The following is a 27,058-nucleotide window of genomic DNA, read 5'->3' on the forward strand; positions in this document are numbered from 1 at the left end:
AACCATCTGCAGTTTTACTTCCAAATATGAAAACTGAAATTTCCAAACAGCAGTGGGGGCTGGATGACATTTCATTCATTCATTCATTCATTCATTCATTCATTCATTCATTGTCAGAAGACCCAGTATACCTGAAGGAGCGTCTCCACCCTCATCGGTCAGCCCGGATACTGAGGTCCAGCGCCGAGGGCCTTCTGGCGGTTCCCTCACTGCGAGAAGCGAACCTCCCATCAGATGTCAAAGAAATTAACAACTGGCTGACGTTTAGAAGACATCTGAAGGCAGCCCTGTTAAGGGACGTTTTTAATGACTGATGTTTCAATGTATTTTTAATATTTTGTTGGAAGCCACCCAAAGTGGCTGGAAACCCAGCCAAATGGGCAGGGTATAAATACTAAATTATTATTATCATTATCATCATTATTATTGCATGTTTAAGAAGGAAATTGGAGAAAAATAGAAAGGGGGGAAATTAAATAAAATTAAAGAAAGGGAGAAGAAGAAAGAGACCCATCAATGTTAAGCAAATACTGCTAACAATAACAGCAAACCTCTGTTAGTTCACATTGAGGATACAGTGACCATCTGTGCATGTATATTAAATTAAGTATGTAAGTTAAAATAAGCCCTCCAGATGTCCAAATGGAAATCCACATGAAACTGACTCCTATATTAAATATTGTTAGCAACCACGCTAATCCCTGCCAAGTCATGCATGGGATTCCAGAGGTCTTGGCTCTCAACTAGGGTCTGTGCTCCTGTGGAGACTGTGACACAGCGGAATATGTGAATAAACCATATTAAGAAAGGTGGTTTATTCACATATTTACACCTGAGTTTGGAGGGAGGGAGGATGATAATCTCAAGAGGGGCTTGTTCCCCATAGCACCTCCCCAGGATTGCCTTCAGCCAGCCTGTCAAAAATGGATCTCTCCCTTTGTTCTTCTTCCAAGCACACCTTGCTAAAGACACTCTTGCTGTCACCTCACATGCACACCCCATCACCTTTGTCACCTCTGCCCACACTCTAGATTCCTCTTAGATGGGCCATCCACACTTTTTGTCATGTTAATGCCTCTTTTCCAGGTGAGGCCCTGGCTTGGAAAGGAAGCTTCACCTGTATTTTACCACTGTCCTGCAAACTTCTCTTCCATACTCCACATAATCAAAATCCTACCATTTATGAATTCCTAGGGTATAGGAGGGTCTCCCCCCAAAAAAAACAACCCTTCAACACCTCCGGATGTCCACATAGATATCCACATGAAACTGATTAAATATGCTCAAATGTAGTCAAGCTACTGAGGTTCTCAGACTGCAGCATAATAGATGGCGTGGGAACCAGGACTGCTTTCAGGGAAACTCACAGGAACTCAGTTCTGGCACCTCTCAGGTGGGCACCATTGCCATTCTAAGAGAACAAGGGTGGTGTTCATGGTGAGTTCCGGCACCTCTTTTTTCTAGAAAAATAGTGCTGGGGGAAAACAGATGCTGTTGCTGAAGGCTATGTAAGACTGTGGGTTTGTAAGATCTGTGGAGAGAACAGTTACAGATAGGTAGCCATGTTGGTCTGCCATAGTCAAAACAAAACAAAATTTTCCTTCCAGTAGCACCTTAAAGACCAACTAAGTTAGTTCTTGGTATGAGCTTTCGTGTGCATGCACACTTCTTCAGATACACTGAAACAGAAGTTGCCAGATCCTTCTATATAGTGAGAAGGTGGGGAGGGGTATTACTCAGAAGGGTGGTGGGAATGGGTGATTGGCAGATAGCTGTGATGAGCCTGTTGACGACTCTTAACGACTGCAATAGGTCTTACAGGAAAAAGCAAGGGGTGAGAAGGTGAAAAATGGCTTTGTCATGTATAATGAGATAAGAATCCAATGTCTTTGTTCAGACCAGGTCTCTCCATGGTTTTAAGTTTGGTAATGAGTTGCAATTCAGCAGCTTCTCTTTCCAGTCTATTTCTGAAATTCCTTTGTAGTAAAACAGCTACTTTGAGATCTTGTATAGAATGTCCTGGGAGATTGAAGTGTTCTCCTACTGGTTTCTCTGTCTTGTGATTCTTGATGTCCGATTTATGTCCGTTTATTCTTTGGCGTAAGGTTTGGCCTGTTTGTCCAATCTAGAGAGCTGAAGGACACTGTTGGCATTTGATGGCATATACAATGTTAGACGATGAGCAATTAAATAGTCCCGAGAGAACAGAAAGGGTTATTCCCTCAGATCTGTTCACTCTTCTGTCAGCCTGCAATGCTTCCAAATGGTTTGGCTCACCTCTTGGTTGCATTTACTTTTTCATTTCTACATGTGATGGTGTCCGGAGATGTTGCCTCCGATGCCGCTTGCATTCCCCATCATCCTGCACTGGCACCCCACTTTGGGCGGCCCTGGGAGCGTGTGCCAACAGCGGAAAAGCCAGCAAAGGAACCCGCAGCTTGGTGCACACAACAGGATGCGTTGCACAGCGCCCACAACATTACATGGCGCTCCGGGTGCTGCGCGTGCAGCTGAAACAGTTAACCGCCATGTGGGGGGGGAGGCAGTGGGCGGACAGCACGGTGACTGTGCCGCCCAACATTTTGTCCCCCCAGCATGGAACCCACATGCCCCCTTTGTATGCCACTGTGAGTGGGGCGCTGGCACCCCTTTTGGTTGGCGCTGCGAGTCCCTGCATCCCACAACCATTTTAAAGGTTCTAAAGGAGGTAAACAACTATTTCCTTTTAAAAAAGTCAACAACTTTGGGGTTGTTGACAATTCTGAGCACCACATATGCTTAAGACGGCCCTGTGAATGAGCTCAGTAGAAGGCAGTTCTCTCCTGTTCTGCTTAGAGTGTCTCCTTCATTTCTCTTTACAGACTGTAGTTTCAAGGATGGGACTGGGGCAATGAGAAGAAGATCGTCACCTCCACTTGGGTTGACTGTGTGCTATAAGACTGATCTCCTCATACTGCAGTGTCTTCCATTTTACAGAGTGTACATTCCAGAAGGGGAGGGGAGGGAAAGTGCCCTGCTGTAGGAATTCCTTTCCTCTTCTTAGATGGCATTTTTGAGGGATGGGCAAGGACAGTACCATCCTGTTTCGTCACCCAATATGAAATGGGAACGTGCTGCCCCAACTCACCACCGCCCAATCCTCTCTTTTTACATATGCCATGCTGCTATTAAACATATGGTCATAGTTAACGTCAATTTCCTATACCGCCCCCCAAGCATTTTCATATTCTGATTTCTTCACAGCAAGCTGCTCTTAGAGGTGCAAGAAGAAGGCCGGCAGAATAATTCTGGTCAACAACTAATGAGCGGACTTTACCCTTTTGGTTTACTGTCAGAATTGCAACACTCACAGACCTTTTGCCAATAATCTTAATTGTCTTAAAAATTCAACTGTGTTGGGCATTTCTGTAATTCTTCCTCTTGACAGGTTGCGCTGTGAGACGAAAACAAACAAGCAAACAAACAAAGCAGCATGAAATAAACTATGATAACAGAGGAAAAGAAAATAACTGTTGAAACCAAAGACAGAGAAATATTTTGCTGCTGCCAGGATTGCATCAGAGAACTCACGGGTCGTGTGTAAATAAACTGAGTTGGGTTAAAAAGTACCTTGCACATTCCCCTAATTCTTGCTCTTTTCAGATTGGTCTATCAAACACAAAAAGCATTTTAAAAACATGGCAAAGGACTAAAGAAAATAATTGGTGGTTCCAAAGAGAGGAAAAAGATATTTGCAGATCATTGGAATATGTTGACAGCTGAAAGTGAAGATTTTGTGGTATAGAGCTTTGCAAGCTTCCTGAAATAATATGAAGAGCTGTCTGGTCTTTATTATTCCATTTCTTCTTCTGACATCTTGTCCTTCCCTAAATGGTAAGTTGTGTAGGCGGCTGACAATTTTTTTTACCAGGGAAGTTGGGTGTTCCCAGATTCCTTATGGGTTGGATCTAACTCAATTGTACTTGGGGCCCAATGAAATCAGTGTGGAAAAATAGAGGTTATTAACTTAAGTCCCTAACAACTTAAATTCTTTACTAACCTAAGTCATTATTAACTAAAACACTACTAACCTATAACCTGTAACACAGTCCTATACATATCCACTCAGAAAGCCCCAGCAGGACTTAGTCCTGGAAAAATGTGCATAGGATTGTGGCATTAGTGTGGAACCAACACTAAAAAAAACAAGTTAGTTTCACCAGCATGGTAGAACTAGAACTTCTGGTAGGAATAGAGATGGGATGGCCTGGGAAAAAAAACTGGAAAAAATGGGGGGAGGGACAGGTTTCCCCCCGGTTTTTCCCAAAGCCGTTTTTTTCCGGAAAAATTGAAAAAAATAGTTTGATATAGTTTGAATATTCCACACACTGTTTGTCCCCCAAAAATTTTTCCTGGAAAAAAAATGGCTTTGGAAAAACCTGAAGAAAACCTGTTCCCTCCCCCCAATTTTTCCATTTTTTTCCAGGCCTTCCAGCACCCACACTTTGGAGCTCCTTGCCGATTGACACCAAGCAGCTGCTCTCACTGTAATCTTTCTGGCAATTGCTCAAAACATTTTCGTTAGGGCCAGCCCATCTGAACACGTAGAAGCTGCATGCGATTTACTTCCTTTTAACCACTCCTGACTTTAATCATTGATTGCAGCGGTTCTCAACCTGTGGGTCCCCAGATGTTGTTGGACTACAACTCCCATCATCCCTGAGCTCTGGCCTTGCTAGCCAGCGGTGATGGGAGTTGTAGTACAACAACATCTGGGGACCCACAGGCTGAGAAAGGCTGATCTATTGAATACTCTTAAATGCCTGCTTTTAACTGTGTTTTATCAATCATTTTAATATTCTGTTGTATGTTTTTGTAAACTGTTTAGAAAGCTCTCTTACCATCATGCGGTTTATAATATATAATAACAAATTCAATTAAACACACACACACACACACACACTCCTTTTCCTTTCAAACAAAGTTTCAGCCTTAGTGCAATATACTATTCAGTAACTGGATGTTGGTTACTTCTCGGCCTGGCATGCAAAAAAATTGCCTTGTGCTTTGCCCTGGCTATCCTCAAGTAGATATGGAAAGGCCTGGGGGGGGGGGACAGAAAAATTGGGGGGAAACAGGTTTCCCCCTGTTTTTTTCCAAAGCTGTTTTTTAGAAGTCCATGAGAAAAATGACAAAGAGGAAGAGCAAGAAGAAATGGAAAACGGCAGTACAGTGGTACCTCAGGTTACATACTCTTCAGGTTACATACGCTTCAGGTTACAGGTTACTCCGCTAACCCGGAAATAGTACCTCGGGTTAAGAACTTTGCTTCAGGATAAGAACAGAAAGCGTGCGGCGGCAGCGGGAGGCCCCATTAGCTAAAGTGGTGCTTCATGTTAAGAACAGTTTCAGGTTAAGAACGGACCTCCGGAACGAATTAAGTACTTAACCCGAGGTACCACTGTAGTTCAGAAAATGAGATAGACATGTATATGTTGTGTCTTCTCTCTCTTTTTAAAGCACTACTCAAAGGGTAGACCTTCTATGGAGCTTAAATATTGAAGTGGACCTTAATTTTATTTGCTGTTGGTGCTAAGGGGCAAATCTGATTATTTCTTATGTTGATGCTTTCTTGCTTTTTTGTTGCTTTTGAGGGACAGGGGGTGGTTACATGTTTTATTGCAAGCATAATACTTTTATGTACATCAGGGGTCAGCAAGGTTCACTGCTGCGGAGCCCCCTCTGTGGGCCAGATTGCGGGCACACTTGATGACACCCACCCACTATTTCTGACATCTGCACCTGCGCAGACGCGGTTTTTGCACCTACATCTGTGCAGACGTGATTTTCAGTGCCGCGGAAGTGAGTCCCCGTGCTGCACTGCGCTGCTTTAGTGCAGTGTGTGTGGCTCAGTTCGGGGGCGGCTCGGGGGCCGGTTAAACAACCCCATGGGCCTTAGGTTATCTACCCCTGTTCTACACTGTGTTTCACGCAATTTGTAAAACTACTCCACACTGGGGCCAATTGGTATCAAGGAAAGATAGGACGTTTTTTATGTATGCTACAACAGCAGCAAGAGTACTTCTAGCAAAGTACTGGAAGACACAAGAACTACCCACACTGGAAGAATGGCAGACCAAGGTGATTGACTACATGGGACTGGCGGAGATGACTGGCAGAATCCGCGACCAAGGGAGAGAGACGGTGGAAGAAGATTGGAAGAAATTTAAAGTTTATCTCAAGAACTGTTGCAAAATTAATGAGTGCTAAAATGTTTTGGGTCAGGTAAAACAGAATTGCGGGGACAAATAATTGGATATGAGAAAAAGGATTCAAAGGGGGGAAAAAAGTGTTATAGGTTGACATTGGGGCTTGCTGGAAAACTTTAAAACAGGGATGCAGAAAGGGGAGGTATGAGGAAGTCGATGAAAGAAGGTTTAAGAAAAAATGTGAAGAAATTATACATGTTTATATGTTTGTTTGTTTTTGTATTGTTTTGTATTGTCTATTATTATGTGTTAAAAAACCAATAAAAATTTTATAAAAAAAAAAAAAACTACTCCACACTGAACTTTTTTTCAATTTTTCCAAAATTTCCAGTTTTTCCAGAAAAAAATGGGGGGGGGGGATTTTTTTTCTCATGGCTTCAAAATTTCCTGAAATTTTGCAGCTCTAGGTAGGAATCAGAAACTGCATTCCCCCCCTCCATTATGGCAGAGTTTCCCAAAGTTGGGTCTCAAGCTGTTTTTGAACTACAATTCCCATCACCCCTGACTGGTACCACTAGCTAAGGATGTTGGGAGTTGTAGTCCAAAAACAGCTAGAGACCTGCTATCTGCTTAAGTATCTGAGTTGTGGTGCAATGAAGGGAGATTAAAGTTATGAGGCCAACATTTTTATTGCATAATTCCAACTCAGTTCTTTTTCACTTCCTTCAAATTCTTTAAAATTTACAGGTCAAAGGGTGCCATCTATTGCTGATTTTACTGATGCTATTTTAATTGAAGACTGCCGACCACCACCAATAAGAGACCACGAAGAACTTGCAGACATATCAGACAAAAAGTCCTATTCGCACGGGGATGAAGTAATTTACAATTGCCAGCCTGGGTATATAAAATTTGGGCGCATAAAATTGCAGTGTAACAATGGAAAATGGGTACAATCCACACCACATGTGCAATGCAGAAGTAAGTAGAAACATAACTTTATAAAATTCACAAGCTATTGAAATATTTGAACAGTTTATTTTTTTCTCCTTCTGATAAGCCTTGGGATGGCCCATTTTATTAAAAAAACAGCAACAACAAGGCAATACAAGGTTGCATTTCACTTTGTAGCCACTAACCTTTTTTTCTGTTTGCTTTGGGTTTCATATGATTGGAGGTCTAAGACCACCAGAGTTGGTAAAGACAAGAATGTGCCCTAGTCTTGTGGATAAGCAGAGGGCTGGTAAAGGTAAAGGGACCCCTGACCATTAGGTCCAGTCGTGACCGACTCTGGGGTTGCGGCGCTCATCTTGCTTTACTGGCCGAGGGAGCCGGCGTACAGCTTCCGGGTCATGTGGCCAGCATGACTAAGCCACTTCTGGTGAACCAGAGCAGCACACGGAAATGCCGTTTACCTTCCCGCCGGAGTGGTACCTATTTATCTACTTGCACTTTGAGGTGCTTTCAAACTGCTAGGTGGGCAGGAGCAGGGACCGAGGAACAGGAGCTCACCCCGTCATGGGGATTCGAACCGCCAACCTTCTGATTGGCAAGTCCTAGGCTCTGTGGTTTAACCCACAGTGCCATCCACGTCCCTTCTGGTAAAGAGGGCTGGAGAGCTCTGGAAAACTTGCAAAGGATCAGCTGGAGGCACACTTGTCCAGGGTCCATTGACTTAACCAATAATTGGAACTCCCCATTCCCCCCCCCCTTGTTTCTGGGGTTGCTTTGACTTGAAAAAAGAGCTGGGGACATAAAATACCAGGTAGGAGATACTTCAGGGATGTTATGCAGCATTGGGGCTGGAAAAGGGTTGGGGGATGCTCTAAGCATCTCCCCATCACTACAGCTATCACTACGAACAACATCATCTCCCTCGTTAAGCTTTATAAAAGAAGGCATTTGATATGACAGCATCATGTTAAGACTTTCCCCACAAATCTGTCTATAAGAGGCACCCAATGAATCAGAGCAGGGATGGGGAAAGTCTGAGCGTGATGTCACGTGTCTTCCTTTACTTCATGTTACTGAAAAGAAAAGAAGAGGAGATTCGAGGTTGCTCTTTTTAGCAGCCTTCATACATTTCTCACAACATAGCATCGTTTTCAAGCATATTGTTAAAGCCGTAAGAATTATCTTGCTTTACACTTAATTTCCTTAATTTCCAGAAAGGCCTTGTGGACATCCTGGACATATCAAATTTGGCTCTTTAGAACTTGTTAATGGAGACGAATTTGTCTTTGGTGCTCGTGTCGTGTATCGGTGCAATGAAGGGTAAATATCCCCTCTGTTGGTGCAATGAAGGGTAAATATCCCCCGCCCCTCTTATCTTCAGATATTTAGTCATGGTAGTATCTTTAGGACAGATATATATGCATATATATATGCATATATAAAGGGACAGCAGTTCGAATCCCCACGATGGGGTGAGCTCCCGTTGCTCTGTCCCAGCTCCTGCCAACCTAGCAGTTCGAAAGCACAACAGTGCAAGTAGATAAATAGGTACCGCTCCGGCGGGAAGGTAAACAGTGTTTCCTGGTTTCCATCATGGTGTCCCGTTGTGCCGGAAGCGGTTTAGTTATGCTGGCCACATGGCCCAGATAATTGTCTGTGGACAAACGCCGGCTCCCTCGGTCTGAAACCGAGATGAGCACTGAAACCCCATAGTCACCTTTGACTAGACTTAACCGCCCCGGGGTCCTTTACTTTTACCTTTTGACTATATGTGAATGTATACAATGCATATAATGTATATAATGCAAATACTCAGAAGGACCCAACAGAGCTTCTTTCATGCAGTAACAGATAAATAGTAAAACTGGGAAACAACAAGCAATGGGAAAACTCTGTTGAATTTGCTCCCACTCCCCCAATCAGGGGTTAAACCAGAAATGTTATGAGGGATCAGGAGGTATCCCCTCTGCCATTTATGTTGCCCTTGAACCAATGCTAAGCAAACTCCTGCCAGCTCCCAGATCTCAGACACATTCTGGCCTGCTTCCCTCCTCTTAAGGCTTGGTAATCCTGCCTGTGATGGATGCTGGGGAGGAAGATTTCTTCGAGGGCTCCTGCAATCCCCAGGGTCTAGCCATATTGTGGTGCTAATCTGGTTATAATGACCAAAGGGACGAGGAGAGAGAGAAATCTCTTCTACCCTATTTGCCTTCTTTCTGCAAAAACTCCTAGCCTTAATAACAAGGTGAGCAAGGAAGGGGTGTGTTTGTATATTGGAAGGAGTTGGGGCTTCCTCTCCCTGATACTCAGTTTTCAACATTCAGCCAGTGTGGGGGAACTGAGGATTTGAATACTCACCTCGCTTTAGTGACCATGGACTTGAATCCATTCAGTTTGAGTCTGAGCTAACTTATGGTGAACACTCTAGAAAAAAACCCTAGAAAATAATCCTGCTATTCTAGAAGTATTTGCTTGAGTCTCAGTGTGTTTCAACGTTATTCCAAAGCTGCTCCTGTCATGCGATTATTTGGTTTTAAAATGGTTCGGTTTCATTTTTTTAAAAAAAACTTGCAGGTTTCAGATGCTCAGTCCTACAGACTACCGTGATTGTCGTGCAGATGGATGGAGCAATGAGGTCCCTCGTTGTGAAGGTAAGTGGACCTCTACAGATCTTGACTGAGACTCAAAGTACTGCGGAATTGCTTGAGTTTTTACTAGGTGTCTCCTCACAGTTTTCTCCTGCCCATCGCTCTCTTTTGTTCTCGCAGCAACTGCTGCCCCCATATCCCTGAAAAGCTCCTCCTGAAGGCCAGAGAAACCACAGAGCAGCTTTTCAAGATGCTGCAGCTGAACGCTTAGCAACCCTTTGTTTTTGTCTGGGTGTGCTTTCTACATGGGCACAGGGACTGAATCTGTGCCTTTGCCCTTTGCAGTGAGTGGAACATTCTGGTTTGGTTTTTGGGGCTTACCTTTTTATTTTATCTTTTCCAAAGCAAAGAACTGTGCCTATGTCCGAATAGAGAATGGATTCCTAGCTAGCAAGTATGAACACTCTAAAAACAACTACTTTCCAAGCAGCATTGGACAAGTGATTTCCTACAGTTGCCATCCTGGTTTCCTGACCCCAAATAAAGAAGAATGGCCTAGAATTACATGCACCAAATTTGGATGGAATCCAGAACCGAAATGCCTCAGTAAGTAGATGTTTATTGCATTCTCCTCTTGGCTCAGAAATAGAAATATAAGTCTAATAGAAAAATTAACTGTGGAGGCCTTGTGAGACTGGTAAGAATATATAAAGCACAGTCAAATGCTACAGACACAACTTCGATCTTTTATTGTGTTTCCAGTGATCTTTTATTGTGCTCTATGATTAAAGACGCCATGTAAAACAACATCCATCATTGCTAGAGAGCTATTACTGAAAATATTGCATCTATAGATAGTAATTGACTCCAAAGAAGTTATCCCTGATAAAACTTAATCTTTCTCATATATTTTGGAGAGGGTGTGGCACGGTTGGTGCATACCTCCACATGAGATGGGGTTGCACCAGGTACAAGTATTTTAAAAGCTGGTATGACGTGAGATTAATGAAATTACTGGTCAATTGTGTATATTTTCTGAGTTTTTCTTTAGCAACCAGCAACTGGCTGACTTGTAGCATTTCTGACTTTGTGTGCTTGCTAGGAATAGTGTGCATGCATAATGGGTTACAGGGGGTTCTGCCACTGCAGCCATTCTTCCTCCAGGAAAAATCTGATTGGTCAGGGTTCTGTTACTACTTACAACACCAAAACCACTGGGTTTAAAAAATATTTTTTTTTCTATTGGAAAAAAACTGTAAATGCTAAGAAGATTGGATAACTAAGAAGCAGCTATCATGTAGGAATTGTGAACCCTTGCCCCTGTAATTGTTTTGGGGGTTGAATAGTGATCCTTAAAATGTAATCGAAACTTTTGCTGGGATGGAGTAGCAAAACTACCCATCCTGTATTTTTGTTACTATCCCTCCTTCTTCATCCCCCCTTTTGGTGTAAACCCCAGAAAGGCACCACACTGTAGTAGCCTAGAAAAGTTATCCATGCGGGCTCCAGACAAGCTTCCTTGGGGAAAGACAGGACCCCATCACTGACAAAGCTGTCTTAACTACTCTTTTTGCCTCTAGAGCAATGTGACCCTTCAGTACCCTTTGCACATGGTAGATTCATTTTCCTAAATCAGCAGACCTTCAGAGAGGGTGAAGAAATTTCATTTTCTTGTGATGAGGACGATGATACTCCAAATGCAGAAGGAACAGCCATGTGCACAAAAAATGGCTGGTCGCCTGCTCCACGTTGCGCCATGAAAAGTGAGTGTTATTCACGGCATCTTATCTGAGACTATAGAACCCGAGGAACTGTTCTGCTGTAAACAGCAGGTTACATGGTTTTCTTTGACTTCTTAAAGCTTAAACTGTGCATGTTTACAAATCCCATGCGTGGCAGAGGAAAGGAGGCATTTGCAGCAGCCACCCCTTCTATATCCTCTCCACAGGGTAGAACAACCACTAGCGCTCTGGGTATGCACCACCTCTGGGAGAACTTGCAGCTCTTTAGAACAGGCATAGGCAAACTCGGCCCTGCAGATGTTTTTGGCCTACAACTCCCATGATCCCTAGCTAATAGGACCAGTGATCAGGCATGATGGGAATTGTAGTCCCAAAACATCTGGAGGGCCAAGTTTGCCTATGCCTGCTTTAGAATCTCTCTATCCCTCTTGACATTTTTTGTTGCTGCTATCACTAGCCCAGAGAAGGAAGTGTAGAAAAGTGTAGTTGGTTCCCCTTTGTCTTGGGCCCAGCTCCAGAGTACAATTTATATACAGTGGTACCTCAGGTTACATATGCTTCAGGTTACATACACTTCAGGTTACAGACTCCGCTAACGAATTAAGACTCTGCTAACGAATTAACGGACCTCCGGAATGAATTAAGTATTTAACCTGAGGTACCACTGTACTTCATCAGGCATTTTAACTGAATATGGATTTTATAGTTTTACGGTAACTCTCTCTTTTTACCTTTACTCTTTTGAATTACTTGTGCTTAGAGATGATTATAATTAAACAGTACAGTGGTGCCTCAGGTTAAGTACTTAATTCGTTCTGGAGGTCCATTCTTAACCTGAAACTGTTCTTAACCTGAAGCACCACTTTAGCTAATGGGGCCTTCTGCTGCTGCCGCACCGCCAGAACACAATTTCTGTTCTCATCCTGAAGCAAAGTTCTTAACCTGAAGCACTATTTCTGGGTTAGCAGAGTCTGTAACCTGAAGCGTATGAAACCTGAAGCGTATGTAACCTGAGGTACCACTGTAAAAGTCTTCCGTAGGTCAAGTCTTCAGCAGAAGTCCACCCCATCCAACATTTAGGTCAACCCTCTCTGACTTCAACTGGGAGTTCCATAAAAGCGTGTCCACAAAACTGCACACACTGGTCCTGTGGTAGAATCTGAGCCATGGGGGACCACAACCAGTGAATCTATAGAAGACCTCCATGATTGGGCAAACACAGAATGAATCAGGCGGTTCTTAAGCTATCCTGGGCCAAAGTTGCTAAAGGCCTTTTGAATTAATACAAGAATAGTTGCAACACAAGTGGCAGAAGGATGGTTTTTGAGGCTCTAGGAAACTATGGTCAAAATCCAGGAAGCTCCCGAGGTTCAGAGAAAAAGGGGCTTTGCAGTCTCGTAGCTGGTGCAATCAAGCACTGGAACTTCCCAGCCCACCAGTCTATAGGGTTTCCAAGGGTTGTTATCCTGTCTCCTGTTTGCTGTCTTCTTAGCCAGCGTGTCCTTGTTATTTGTAGTTTATGGGGAGGCCAGTAAACCTTATGGGTTTAAATGTAACCTCCTTAGTAACCTCCTTAGAAACCTTATGGGTTTAAATGTAAATGCTGTGATTTGCATCCCTATATTGGGGGGTGGAGTGGGGTTAAATTTAATCCTTCTCTTCCCACACTATATTACAATGTAGGAGCCAACCTGGGCAGCAGTGTTTAAAAAGGGGAGGTTGGGTATGTGTGTAAAGACAACATGACCACATCTGGTCACACTGTGTAAATCAATAAATGTGCTGACATTATTGTTGATGAATTGCACCTAATGCTCTTGATCAGCGATTTTATATGCAGAGTGGATATACAGCACTGCCTGTGAGCACCAACTGAAAAGCACCTCAGCAAAAACTGGATGGCCAGTCCTCAAGACAGAGTGATGGATTTGCTCTAGCAAAACCATTCTAATAATTTGATACTGACACCTTCTTTTCTTTCATAAAACATCTCTTTCCATTTCAAATGACACAGTAGTACCTCAGTTTCCGAGTGTATAACCAGCTCCAAGTCTCTCTCCAGTACATTAGTTTCAAGCTAACATAGTAAAACTAAGATGCTAAAAATAATAATAGCTATGTTTAGTTATATTAATCTCTTTTCCTCAACATTTCGTCCAGCAATATGTGAAGGTCTCCTGTTGGAGCATGGGGATATTCAGCCAAGAAAAGACCAGTATCAACCCAACGATGTTTTGCAATTTTTCTGTCATGAAGGATTCACAATAGTTGGTCCTGCTTCTGCTCAGTGTTATCCCTTTGGCTGGTCTCCACTACCTCCCCGCTGTAAAGGTACCTATTTCTCCACAGACTATTAAAGGAAGTTCCGTCACAAATGTGCTTTGTGTTCTTATAAGTATGCTGAATGCTGACCTTATTTGGTCAGGCACCATTGTCCTGTGTTCTTTGTTAGTCAGAGAGGAGGCAAAGTGCTCATCCTAGGGCGGATGACAACAGCATTTTCATTGCGGCCGTTTACCTCCATGTTTTGATAAATTTGTTTTCTTGTGTATTTTAATTTGTACTATTTTATAATTGGTTTTATAGTTGTAAACCACTTTGAAGCCACCTTACCAATTAAGCCGTATAAGTATAAATTAATTATGATAAATAAATAATAATAACAATAATTTATTATGGTATGTGAAGAAGAAACTCTCCAATGAATGGGTAGGCTCATGAAAATGATGAGATTAGAACCCATAGCTTGGTGCTGGGTCCTTTCCTCCCAACTGTCTCATCCCTCCTAGCTGAAACTCAGGGAACTGAGCAGCTGCAGTGCCTGGAATAGTTGTGAAAACTGGGCATTAGGCTGAAATTCAATTTTAGATGTAAGCCATCTGGAGATCTTGGGATGCGGGTGGCACTGTGGGTTAAACCACAGTGCCTAGGGCTTGCCGATCAGAAGGTCGGCGGTTCGAATCCCCGTGACGGGGTGAGCTCCCATTGCTCGGTCCCTGCTCCTGTCAACCTAACAGTTCGAAAGCACGTTAGAGTGCAAGTAGATAAATAGGTACCGCTCTGGCGGGAAGGTAAATGGCGTTTCCGTGTGCTGTTCTGGTTCACCAGAAGCGGCTTAGTCATGCTGGCCACATGACCTGGAAGCTGTATGCCGGCTCCCTCGGCCAATAAAGCGAGATGAGCACCGCAACCCCAGAGTCAGTCATGACTGGACCTAATGGTCAGGGGTCCCTTTACCTTTACCTATCTGGAGATCTTGGTAACAAGTGACTAATAAATCTGTTGTTGTTGTTATTGTTGTTAGTGTAAATACCTGTCTGTAGTAAAGGTAAAGGACACCTGGATGGTTAAGTCCAGTCAAAGGGGACTGTGGGGTTGCAGAGCTCATCTCACTTTCAGGCTGAGGGAGCCAGTGTTTGTCCGCATACAGCTTTCCAGGTCATGTGGCCAGCAGGACTAAACCACTGGTGCAACACTATGATGGAAGCCAGAGCACACAGAAATGCCATTTACCTTCCTGCTGCAGCGGTACCTATTTATCTACTTGCACTGTGTGCTTTCAAACTGCTAGGTTGGCAGGAGCTGGGACAGAGCAACGGGAGCTCACTCTGTCATGGGGATTCGAACCGCTGACCTTTCCTATCAGTGGTTTAGACCACAGTGCCATCCATGTCACCTGTGAATAGTGTTGTGCAAACCTTATTAGGTGAGGAATTATGTTTGCTTACTTCTAGAACAAGTCAAGCACTGTAAGGCACCAGCCAACATTAGGAATGGCAGTATTGTTGATGATCTTCTTGAAGAATACCAGCATGGTGACCAAGTGGAATATGAGTGTAACATCAAATTTGTGATGACTGGATCAAAGATAATAGAGTGTGTTGATGGAAAATGGACACCTGTACCTTCATGTACAGGTAAGCCATGGTTGCAATCCATATAAAATAAGTGTGTACACAGTGTACTCTGTGTGTATAATGATTTTCCATGATTCTATGTAGCCCAATGATTCCTGTATCCGAGAAAGCGGAAGAGAACATCGTAAATATTCTCTTCTGATTTCTCTGCTCTGAAATGATCTTAAATGTTGTGTACAGGTTCCTTTGCGTGTCGAGGTCCCCAAGCCACCACAAATAACTCACACACCACACAGAAATTTTGTTTAAGGTTTTTGGCATAATTTTTGGCCACAACTTTATTAAAATACAAAAAATGTGAGTGGTTGCTTAGGCATTGGTTGTGACTATCTGCCCCCCAGTGGGGGACAGACTGACATTTCACAAGCCTGTGAAAGTCAGAAAAGGGGAATACACTTGGGGGTAGCGATGGAGCAGGGAACCTGCCCTCAGCCCTCCCCAAATGCAACCAGTGGCTCTTGCATGGCCCGAGCCCCTTGACAGGGTGGACAAAAGCAATAGTGAGCCCCTGTATTCCTTTAACAGAATCCCTTGCAGCAGCAGCATTAGAGGGGCAGGCACAGCCAATCCATGCCCCTCAACCAACCAAACCATAAACCAATGCCTAACCGCAACCTTACAAGTTGTGACGATTTGCTACGCAGTAGGCAAAAACCAAATGGCACCAGCCAATCAGCCAGATGGACAAAATTCCTGCCCCAAGAGCAGACGACCCCATGACAGGCATAGCAAGGTCAAAGCAAACAACCCTAAATATGGGGGGGGGGGCGGGCAATCTGATGCACGGAGCCAAAAGAGGAAGCTCTACGCTTCATGCAGGGAGTTTTAACATTTCTGGCTGTCAGTCACAGAATGGCAACATTAACTTCTTCCCAACAGCAAGGGAAGCCCAATCACAACAGTGGCCAACGATCAATTAGCCTGCCCCACAACTTTGGAGTGTCTTGTCGGCCCCCACCACAACATGCGCGCTCCATGAAGGAGAACACGCTTTCCCCAGCTTCAGTAATACTAACATAAACGTATCGACCGTGTTTAAAACAACCAGATGTTTCTTGCACCACATTAAGTAATTGCAATGGCATGTGACAAATTAATTTCCAGTGAAAACTATTGAAAGGTGAACCCTGAAAATTTATATATTGACCCTTTCACCTGACACTGCCAGTGAACGCTTAGTGCCTGGAGTATGAGTTAGGAACAGAGAGCTGTCCTTGACTTCTGAGAACAATGGATTTGCCACACTAAGTAAGATCCTATTTCAATTAATAAAGTTGCCTTCCGATCAGGGTCTAAACACAATCTGGAGTATTTTCTTTCACATTCCTTTATGCCTTTTGCAGTAGAGGAAAAGAAATGTGGTCCACCACCCAGTATTCCAAATGGACATGCAGCTGGAACACTCAGAGAAGAATATATTCACGGTGAGGATGTGGAATATGAATGTGAAGAAAACTTCGTCATCGTTCAGACCAGCTTAGCCAGGTGTCTTCATGGACTTTGGGAATTACCTAGATGTGCAGGTAAGCAGAGCTCCTAGTTTACTAAGCTGTGATTCTCACCCTAGTATCTATGGGATTGCACTATTATGAAGTGTCCAAAACTCATCCTTGTGTAGGGATGTCCCAAATTACTAAATTCATCTCATCTTGGTCTTGGTTGTCATAAATCCATGCAATATCTAAGAAGCCCATACATTATTATTTTTTGTTGGTCAACTAAAGCAAAATAACCTTCACAACAAAGTGGCCCAATATGTGAATGCACTTATTATGGGATTTTATTTTATTTTTGTGACTATGGAAGAGTAACAACATGATGCTCCTCCAAGTACATTCTATGTAGCCTTGAGCAAGTCATTGCATCTCAGCCTCAGTTTCCTGTCTGTAAAATTGAGAATAATTTTGATCTCTTTGCCGCAAAGATTAATTTCCATAAATTCTCTCTGTGTGTATATATATATATAGAGAGAGAGAGAGAGAGAGAGAACTTATCCAGTAACATTTTCAGGCTTATTAATGCTTGTATGCTAAGGCATACAAATTTGTATGCCTTAGCTATTAAGCCACCTCACTTGAACAATATTTGAATTATAATGGGGACCTGCCAAAGCTAGATGGCTTTCAGGCAAAATTTCTACGATCTCTGCTGCAGGTACCCAACTGGGTCCCCAACTCCATACTTTTGTTAGAAGCTGGTGAATGCCCAATTTCAACTAAAGCGTGGTGGGTTGCCCTAAAACACTGGCTCAGGATTTCAATGTTTGCTCTAGGGAAGGGTTTGTACCAGCACCTGACCAATGAGGAATTTGTCAGCAAATGGTAGAAAACCATGGCTAAAAAAGCCACCTCTATTGGTCTGTCACCCCCCCCGCCAACTGTATTACCTGGGTTATGAAGGTGCCCTAAAGACGTTAAAGCAAAGATTATGGGATAATGTACACAGTGACTTGCGATCTCGATCACACACAGTCTGTAGTCCACTGGCAGTAGGAGTACAATATGGGCATGTCTTTAAGTTAACATCTTACATTAAAAACCTGACAGTACCAAACTATCGAACGCTTTTCACCAAAGCCAGACTAAACGTCTTTCCTCCTGCAGTGTTGGATGGCAGGTTGAGAGGAGTTCCCTACCAGGACAGACTTTGCTCGTGTGCTCAAGACTTCGATTCCATAAAACATATTTTGTTGCACTGTGCAAAATATGAGCAAGCCAGGGCTGAACTGATACTACCCTTGCTGGTACCTTTCCCGGGAAAATCAGAGGCTCACTATGTCAGGTTCCTGTTGGAAGACCGGACAAATGCTAGAACATTAGCAGTGGCAAAGTTCTTATCGGTGGTTGCAAGAACCAATGATCCCTATATTCTGAACAAAATGCTTGTTTAACCTGGAGGTAGGCTGTATGAATTGTGTATTGCTTTGTAACGATTTGTTGAGTCTCTGGACCGTAATAAAGATTGTTGTTGTTGTATATTTGAATTATTAGATTTTTCAACAAAATGTGCACGTCCCAATATGCCTAAGAATGCAACTTTTGCATCGGCTGTTCCTCTGAAAAGTCAGTATGACAACAATGATGTCCTCAGCTACATCTGTGATTCCAGGCTTCGTGAAGCGAAATGTGTTGAGGGAGAATGGTTACCCAAACCGGAATGCAAAGGTACGTTCTTTTTTCTGTTGCTTTCTTAACTTAGGTAACTGACATAGCTGGTAGTAAAAAACTGAAGGCAAAATGCAAATACAATATACATTGGGGCATGTTGCATCCTCAGAAAGGAGGTATTTCCATTTTGAATTTTGTTTCCTTTTGAGGGGAGTGAGATTTCCACCTGTTCACTTCTCCTGCCCCTACTCAAGAGGGGAAATACTGAAAAATAACAGTTTGCAAATGCATTTGTAGGTCGGTCGTGCTTCTTTCGTAAAGCCGAGACAAAACTCGACAGCAGAGGCTCAAAAGCAGCTGTAAAAACAAACCACCACCAAGTGAAACCACAACATAGATTATTTTTATTCCTTCTTAATTTGGGGACAGAATTGGTTCTCCTGGTGAGGCTTGAGCTGTGTGACTAGTAGCCTCTAGACTGAAGCACTGCTGTTTCTTAAAAAGGATGGAGAGGGACGAGATGAGGAAGATGTTAGGTGTCAAGATGCCTTGAGCAGCTCCTGGCTGGCTGCCCAGGGAAGCATAAAGACAAGGAAAAGTTTCTTCCCCTCCTATTTCATTTCATTATTACAGAGAGAGGCTATAGAACCCAGCCTCTTGAATAATGGCTTCCGGTCTAACAGCCCTTCTCTGACTTGACCAGTTCAGACTAGTTGGAACTAGTCCAAGCCAGATTGAACCAGTCCAAGCTGGTTGGAACCAGTTCAGACTGGTTAGAACCAGTCCAAGACAGTTTGAAACGGTCCAAGCCAGTTTGAAATGGTCCAAGCCAGTTGGACCCGGTTCAGACCAGTTGGAACCGGTTCAAGCCGGTTGGAACTGGTTCAAGCCGGTTACAACTGGTCCAAGCCAGATTGAACCGGTCAAAGCCGGTTGGAACCGGTTCAGAATGGTTGGGACCGGTTCAATCCGGTTGGATCCTGTTCAGAATGGTTGGAATCGGTTCAAGCAGGTTAGAACCTGTTCAGACTGGTTGGAACCGATTCAGACTGGTTGGAACCAGTTCAGACTGGTTTGAACCGGTCCAATCTGGTTTGAACTGGTCGAAGCCGGTTGGAACCGGTTCAGACCGGTTGGAACCGGTTCAAGCTGGGTGGAACCGGTTCAGACTGATTGGAACTAGTCCAAGCCAGTTTGAACTGGTCCAAGCTGGTTGGAATCGATTCAGACTGGTTGGAGCCGGTTCAAGCCAGTTGAAACCAGTTCAGACCAGTTTGAATGGGTCCAATCCGGTTTGAACCGGTCCAAGCTGGTTGGAACCGGTTCAGAGTGGTTGGAACCGGTTCCAGCTGGTTAGAACCAGTTCAGACTGGTTTGAACCGGTCTAAGCCAGTTTGAAGCGGTTCAGACTGGTTAGAACTGGTTCAAGCCGGTTGGGACCAGTTCAGAGCAGTTGGAACTGGTCCAAAGCAGTTTGAACCAGTTTAAGCCGGTTGGAACCGGTTCAGACTAGTTGGAACTGGTTCAAGCCAGTTGGAACCGGTTCAGGCTGGTTGGAACAGGTCCAAGCCGGTTGGAACCGGTAAAGGCTGGTTGGAACTGGTTCAGACTGGTTGGAACTAATCCAAGCCAGTTTGAACCGGACCAAGCTGGTTGGAGCCAGTTCAGACCGGTTAGAACTGGTGCAAGCTGGTTGGAACCTGTTCAAGCCAGTTGGAACTGGTTCAGGCTGGTTGTAACCAGTTCAAGCCGGTTGGAACCGGTTCAGACTGGTTGGAACTAGTCCAAGCCAGTTTGAGTTTGTCCAAGTTGGTTTGAACCGGTTCAAGCCGGTTGGAACCGGTTCAGACTGGTTTGAACCAGTTCAAGCCAGTTGGAACCGGTTCAGACTGGTTGGAACCGGTTCAAACCGGTTGGATCCAGTTCAGAGCGGTTGGACCTGGTCCAAACCAGTTTGAACCAGTTTAAGCCGGCTGGAACCGGTTCAGACTAGTTGGAAACGGTTCAAGCCGGCTGGAACCGGTTAAGGCTGGTTGGAACAGGTCCAAGCCGGTTGGAACCGGTAAAGGCTGGTTGGAACTGGTTCAGACTGGTTGGAACTAATCCAAGCCTGTTTGAACCGGACCAAGGATGGTTGTAGCCAGTTCAGACCGATTAGAACCAGTCCAAGCTATTTTGAACCGGTCTAGGCCTGTTTGAACTGGTCTATGTCAATTGGAACCGGTTAAGAGTGGTTGGAACTGGTCCAAGCCAGTTTGAAACGGTCCAAGCCGGTTGGAACCAGTTCAGACTGGTTAGAACCGATTCAGACTGGTTGGAACAGGTTCAAGCCGGTTTGAACCAGTTCAGACCGGTTTGAACTGGTTCAGACTGGTTGGAACTAGTCCAAGCCAGTTGGAGCCAGTTCAGACCGGTTAGAACCGGTCCAAGCTGGTTTGAAACGGTTCCAGCTGGTTTGAACTGGTCTATGTCAGTTGGAACCGGTTCAGACCGGTTGGAACTGGTCCAAGCCGGTTGCAACCGGTTCAGACTGGTTGGAACTGATTCAGACTGGTTGGAACCAGTTCAAGCCAGTTTGAACCAGTCCAAGCCGGTTGGAACTGGTTCAGACTGGTTGGAACTGGTTCAAGCCAGTTGGAACCGGTTCAAAGTGGTTGGAACTAGTCCAAGCCGGTTTGAACCAGTCAAAGCCTGTTTGAACCAGACGAAGGACGGTTGGAGCCAGTTCAGGCTGGTTGGAACAGGTTCAGACTGTTTGGAACTAGTCCAAGCCTGTTTGAACCAGACCAAGGACGGTTGTAGCCAGTTCAGACTGATTAGAACCGGTACAAGCTGTTTTGAACCGGTCTAGGCCGGTTTGAACTGGTCTATGTCAGTTGGAACCAGTTCAGATTGGTTGGAACCGATTCAGAATGGTTGGAACCAGTTCAGACCGGTTTGAACTGGTCCAATCCGGTTTGAACCAGTCCAAACCGGTTGGTACCGGTTCAGGCTGGTTGGAACCGGTTCAGGCTGGTTGGAACCGGTCCAAGCCGGTTGGAAGCAGTTAAGGCTGGTTGGAACCGGTTGAGACTGGTTGGAACTAGTCCAAGCCATTTGGAACCGGAGCAAGCCGGTTGGAGCCAGTTTAGAGTGGTTTGAACCAGTCCAAGCCGGTTGGAACTGGTTCAGACTGGTTGGAACTGTTTCAAGCCAGTTGGAACTGGTTCAAAGTGGTTGGAACTAGTCCAAGCTGGTTTGAACCAGTCGAAGCCGGTTGGAACCAGTTCAGAGCGGTTGGAAACGGTCCAAACCAGTTTGAACCAGTCCAAGCCATTTGGAACTGGTTCAGACTGGTTGGAACTGGTCGAAGCCGGTTGGAACCGGTTCAGACTGGTTGGAACTAGTCCAAGCCAGTTTGAACCTGTCCAAGCCAGTTGGAACCTGTTCAAACTGCTTGGAACAGGCTCAAGCCGGTTAAAACTGGTTCAGGCCTGTTGGAACCAGCCCAGACCACTTGGAACCATTTCATACCAGTTCAAACAGGTCCAAGCTGGTTGGAACTAGTCCAAGCCAGTTTGAACCAGTCCAAACCGGTTGGAACCTGCCCAGGCCAGTTGGAACTGGCTCAGGTCCAAGCCAGTTGGACCTTGTCCAGGTCAGTTGGAGCACGTCTAGGCCAGTTGGAACCAGCCCAGATGGGTTGGAACTAGCCCAGGCCAGTTGGAACCAGCTCAGACTGGTTGGAACAGGTCCAAGCCGGTCGGAACTGGTTCAGACTGGTTGGAACCGGTTCAAGCCAGTTGGAATTGGTTCAGGCTGGTTGGAACCGGTTCTAGCCGCTTGGAACCGGTTCAGGCTGGATGGAACCGGTTCAGACTGGTTGGAACTAATCCGAGCCAGTTTGTGCCGGTCCAAGCCAGTTGGAACCGGTTCAGACCTGTTAGAACCTGTCCAGGCCGGTTTGAACCGGTTCAAGCCGGTTGGAACCGGTTCAGACTGGTTGGAACTAGTCCAAGCCAGTTTGAACCGGTCCAAGCCAGTTTGAACCGGTCCTAGCCAGTTTGAACCGGTCCAAGCCGGTTGTAACCGGTTCAGACTAGATGAAACCGGTTCAAGCCGGTTGTAACCAGTTCAGACTGGTTTGAACCGGTCCAAGCCGGTTGGAACCGGTTCAGACTGGTTGGAACCGGTTCAAACCTGTTGGATCCAGTTCAGAGCGGTTGGAACCGGTCCAAACCAGTTTCAACCAGTTTAAGCCGGTTGGAACCGGTTCAGACTAGTTGGAATCGGTTCATGCTGGTCGGAACAGGTTCAGACTTGTTGGAATCGGTTCAGACTGGTTGGAACTAGTCCAAGCCTTTCTGAACCGGGCAAAGGACGGTTAGAGCCAGTTCAGACCAGTTAGAACTGGTACAAGCTGTTTTGAACCGGTCTAGGCCGGTTTGAACCAGTTCAAACTGGTAGGAACCGGTTCAAGCCGGTTGGAACAAGTTCAGAGCGGTTGGAACCGGTCCAAACCTGTTTGAACTGGTTTAAGCCGGTTGGAACCGGTTCAGACTAGTTGGAACCTGTTCAATCCGGTCGGAACCCGTTAAGGCTGGTTGGAACAGGTTCAGACTGTTTGGAACAGGTTCAGACTGGTTGGAACTAGTCCAAGCCTGTTTGAACCGGACCAAGGATGGTTGGAGCCAGTTCAGACCGATTAGAACCGGTCCAAGCTATTTTTAATCGGTCTAGGCCTGTTTGAACTGTTCTATGTCAGTTGGAACCGGTTCAGACTGGTTGGAACTGGTCCAAGCCAGTTTGAAACGGTCCAAGCCGGTTGGAACAAGTTCAGAGTGGTTAGAACCGATTCAGACTGGTTGGAACCGGTTCAGGCCGGTTGGAACCGGTTCATACTGATTGGAACTAGTCCAAGCCAGTTTGAACTGGTCCAAGCCGGTTGGAATTGATTCAGACTGGTTGGAACCGGTTCAAGCCAGTTGAAACCAGTTCAGACCAGTTTGAACGGGTCCAATCCGGTTTGAACCAGTTTAAGCCGGTTGGAACCAGTTCAGACTGGTTGGAACTGGTTCAAGCCGGTTGGAACCGATTCAGGCTGGTTGGAACCGGTCCAAGCCGTTTGGAACCGGTTAAGGCTGGTTGGAACAGGTTCAGACTGGTTGGAACTAGTCCAAGCCTGTTTGTACCGGTCCAAGGACGGCTGGAACCGGTTCAGACTGGTAGGAATCAGTTCAAGCTGGTTGGAACCAGTTCAGAGCGGTGGAACCGGTCCAAACCAGTTTGAACTGGTTTAAGCCGGTTGGAACCGGTTCAGACTAATTGGAACCGGTTCAAGCCGGTCGGAACAGGTCGGAACAGGTTCAGACTTGTTGGAATCGGTTCAGATTGGTTGGAACTAGTTCAAGCCTGTCTGAACCAGGCCAAGGACGGTTGGAGCCAGTTCAGACCGGTTAGAACTGGTCCAAGCTGTTTTGAACTCGTCCAGGCCCGTTTGAACCAGTTCAAACTGGTAGGAACCGGTTCAAGCCGGTTGGAACCAGTTCAGAGCGGTTGGAACCGGTCCAAACCTGTTTGAACTGGTTTAAGCCGGTTGGAACTGGTTCAGACTAGTTGGAACCGGTCGGAACCGGTTCAGACTGGTTGGAACTGGTTCAAGCCAGTTGGAACCAGTTCAAGCTGGTTGGAACCGGTCCAGGCTGGTTGGAACTGGTTCAGACTGGTTGGAACTAATCCAAGCCGGTTTGAACCGGACCAAGCTGGTTGGAGCCAGTTCAGACCGGTTAGAACTGGTGCAAGCTGGTTGGAACCTGTTCAAGCCAGTTGGAACTGGTTCAGGCTGGTTGGAACCGGTTGGAGCCGGTTGGAGCCGGTTCAGTCTGGTTGGAACTGGTTCAGACTGGTTGGAACTAGTCCAAGCCAGTTCGAGCCGGTCCAAGTCGGTTGCAACCGGTTCAGTCCTGTTAGAACCTGTCCAAGCCGGTTTGAACCGGGTCAAGCCGGTTGGAACCGGTTCAGACTGGTTGGAACCGGTTCAAGCAAGTTGGAACCGGTTCAGACTGGTTGGAACTAGTCCAAGCCAGTTTGAACCGGTCCAAGCTGGTTGGAACCGGTTCAGACTGGTTGGAACCGGTTCAAACCGATTGGATCCAGTTCGGAGCGGTTGGAACCGGTCCAAACCAGTTTGAACCAGTTTAAGCCGGTTGGAACCGGTTCAGACTAGTTGGAAGTGGTTCAAGCCAGTTGGAACTGGTTAAGGTTGGTTGGAACCGGTTCAGACCTGTTAGAACCTGTCCAAGCCGGTTTGAACCGGTTCAAGCCGGTTGGAACCGGTTCAGACTGGTTAGAACCGATTCAGACTGGTTGGAACCGGTTCAAGCCGGTTTGAACCAGTTCAGACCGGTTTGAACTGGTTCAGACTGGTTGGAACTAGTCCAAGCCGGTTGGAGCCAGTTCAGACCGGTTAGAACCGGTCCAAGCTGGTTTGAAACGGTTCCAGCTGGTTTGAACTGGTCTATGTCAGTTGGAACCGGTTCAGACCAGTTGGAACTGGTCCAAGCCGGTTGCAACCGGTTCAGACTGGTTGGAACTGATTCAGACTGGTTGGAACCGGTTCACACCGGTTTGAACCAGTCCAAGCCGGTTGGAACTGCTTCAAGCCAGTTGGAAGCGGTTCAAAGTGGTTGGAACTAGTCCAAGCCTGTTTGAACCAGTCGAAGCCAGTTTGAACCGGACCAAGGACGGTTGGAGCCAGTTTAGGCTGGTTGGAACAGATTCAGACTGGTTGGAACTAGTCCAAGCCTGTTTGAACCGGACCAAGGACGGTTGTAGCCAGTTCAGACCGATAAGAACCGGTACAAGCTGTTTTGAACCGGTCTAGGCCGGTTTGAACTGGTCTATGTCAGTTGGAACCGGTTCAGACTGGTTGGAACTGATTCAGAATGGTTGGAACCAGTTCAAGCCAGTTGGAACCAGTTCAGACTGGTTAGAACTGGTCCAATCCAGTTTGAACCAGTCCAAGCTGGTTGGTACTGGTTCAGACTGGTTGGAACCGGTTCAGGCTGGTTGGAACCGGTCCAAGCCGGTTGGAACCAGTTAAGGCTGGTTGGAACCGGTTGAGACTGGTTGGAACTAGTCCAAGCCGTTTGGAGCCAGTTCAGAGCAGTTTGAACCAGTCCAAGCCGGTTGGAACTGGTTCAGACTGGTTGGAACTGGTTCAAGCCGGTTGGAACTGATTCAAAGTGGTTGGAACTAGTCCAAGCTGGTTTGAACCAGTCGAAGCCTTTTGGAACCAGTTCAGAGCGGTTGGAAACGGTCCAAACCAGTTTGAACCAGTCCAAGCCGTTTGGAACTGGTTCAGACTGGTTGGAACTGCTCCAAGCCAGTTGGAACCGGTTCAGACTGGTTGGAACTAGTCCAAGCCAGTTTGAACCTGTCCAAGCCAGTTGGAACCTGTTCAAACTGCTTGGAACCGGCTCAAGCCGGTTAAAACTGGTTCAGGCCTGTTGCAACCAGCCCAGACCACTTGGAACCATTTCATACCAGTTCAAACAGGTCCAAGCTGGTTGGAACTAGTCCAAGCCAGTTTGAACCAGTCCAAACCAGTTGGAACCTGCCCAGACCAGTTGGAACTGGCTCAGGTCCAAGCCAGTTGGACCCTGTCCAGGTCAGTTGGAGCAGGTCTAGGCCAGTTGGAACCAGCTCAGACCGGTTGGAACAGGTCCAAGCCAGTTGGAACTGTTCCACTCCAGTTTGAACCAGTCCAAGCCAATTTTAACTGATTGAAACTGGTTGGAACCAGCCCAGACCAGTTGGAACAGGTCCAGGCCGGTTCCAACAGGCCCAGACCTGTTTGAACTGGTTCAGACAGGTTTGAACCTGTTCAAAATAGTTGGAACCAGCTCAAGCCAGTTAAAAACAGGTTCAGGCTTGTTGGAACCAGCCCAGACTGCTTCGTACTGTCTCATACCTGTTGGAACAGGCCCAAGCTGTTTGGAACTAGTTCAAGCCGGTTTGAACCTGTCCAAACCAGTTGGAACAGGTTGAAGTCGGTTGGAATAACTCCCAACTAGTTGGAACAGGTCCAAGGCGCTTGGGACCAGTTCAGACTGGTTGGAACTGGTCCAGGCTGTTTGGAACCAGTGTTCTAGGTGCAACAGCCCTGCTGTTTCTGTATTTATTTTACTCTTTCAAAAAGAGTTTCATTTGGTTGTGAGGTAACCCTAAACTGATATGCACAATATCATTTCCATAATAAATAAAATGAGGAAATGCATTCCATCAGGAGTTCATTGCACTGCATTAGACACCCTTATGGTACATTGAGCTTTGAGAGGATTGGTCAGGCAACATGGGGAACTCACGGGAAAAGGCGTCAGATGTTCTCCAGTGCATACAGGAATCCATAGAATGATTTCTTGGATTGTGGCCAGTGCAATTAACTAATTATAGTTATAAATGTGAACCCGTTCATGTCGATGACACAAAACGATTTTAATAATGCGTTATTCTGAATCTTTAGTAGAGACATTGCGGTATAGCAGTTCGAGAGTCGGATACTAACCTACCTCACAGAGTTGT

The 27,058-nt window shown here is 45.6% G+C and overlaps 1 protein-coding gene across 5 annotated transcripts in view; it reads left to right on the top strand.

The window, feature by feature from the left end:
- The first annotated feature begins 3,571 nt into the window (after positions 1-3,571).
- Positions 3,572-27,058, top strand: part of LOC310765406 (complement factor H-related protein 5-like) — a 316,979-nt gene continuing 293,492 nt past the window's right edge. The window contains exons 1-10 of one of the 5 annotated variants that reach the window (XM_083620302.1): positions 3,572-3,873; positions 6,936-7,169; positions 8,357-8,462; positions 9,717-9,793; positions 10,136-10,336; positions 11,311-11,493; positions 13,633-13,803; positions 15,207-15,389; positions 16,733-16,912; positions 18,380-18,553. In XM_083620302.1, coding sequence (XP_083476428.1) covers positions 3,810-3,873; positions 6,936-7,169; positions 8,357-8,462; positions 9,717-9,793; positions 10,136-10,336; positions 11,311-11,493; positions 13,633-13,803; positions 15,207-15,389; positions 16,733-16,912; positions 18,380-18,553 — 1,573 coding nt within the window. In that variant the 5' untranslated portion in view covers positions 3,572-3,809. Of the gene's footprint in view, positions 3,874-6,935; positions 7,170-8,356; positions 8,494-9,716; positions 9,794-10,135; positions 10,337-11,310; positions 11,494-13,632; positions 13,804-15,206; positions 15,390-16,732; positions 16,913-18,379; positions 18,554-27,058 lie in introns of all 5 variants that reach the window. The other 4 variants (XM_083620304.1, XR_014549557.1, XM_083620305.1 and 1 more) reach the window with 4 other exon arrangements.

Source organism: Podarcis filfolensis (assembly GCF_964270895.1).
Source record: "Podarcis filfolensis genome assembly, chromosome: 6".
Lineage (NCBI taxonomy): Eukaryota > Metazoa > Chordata > Lepidosauria > Squamata > Lacertidae > Podarcis > Podarcis filfolensis.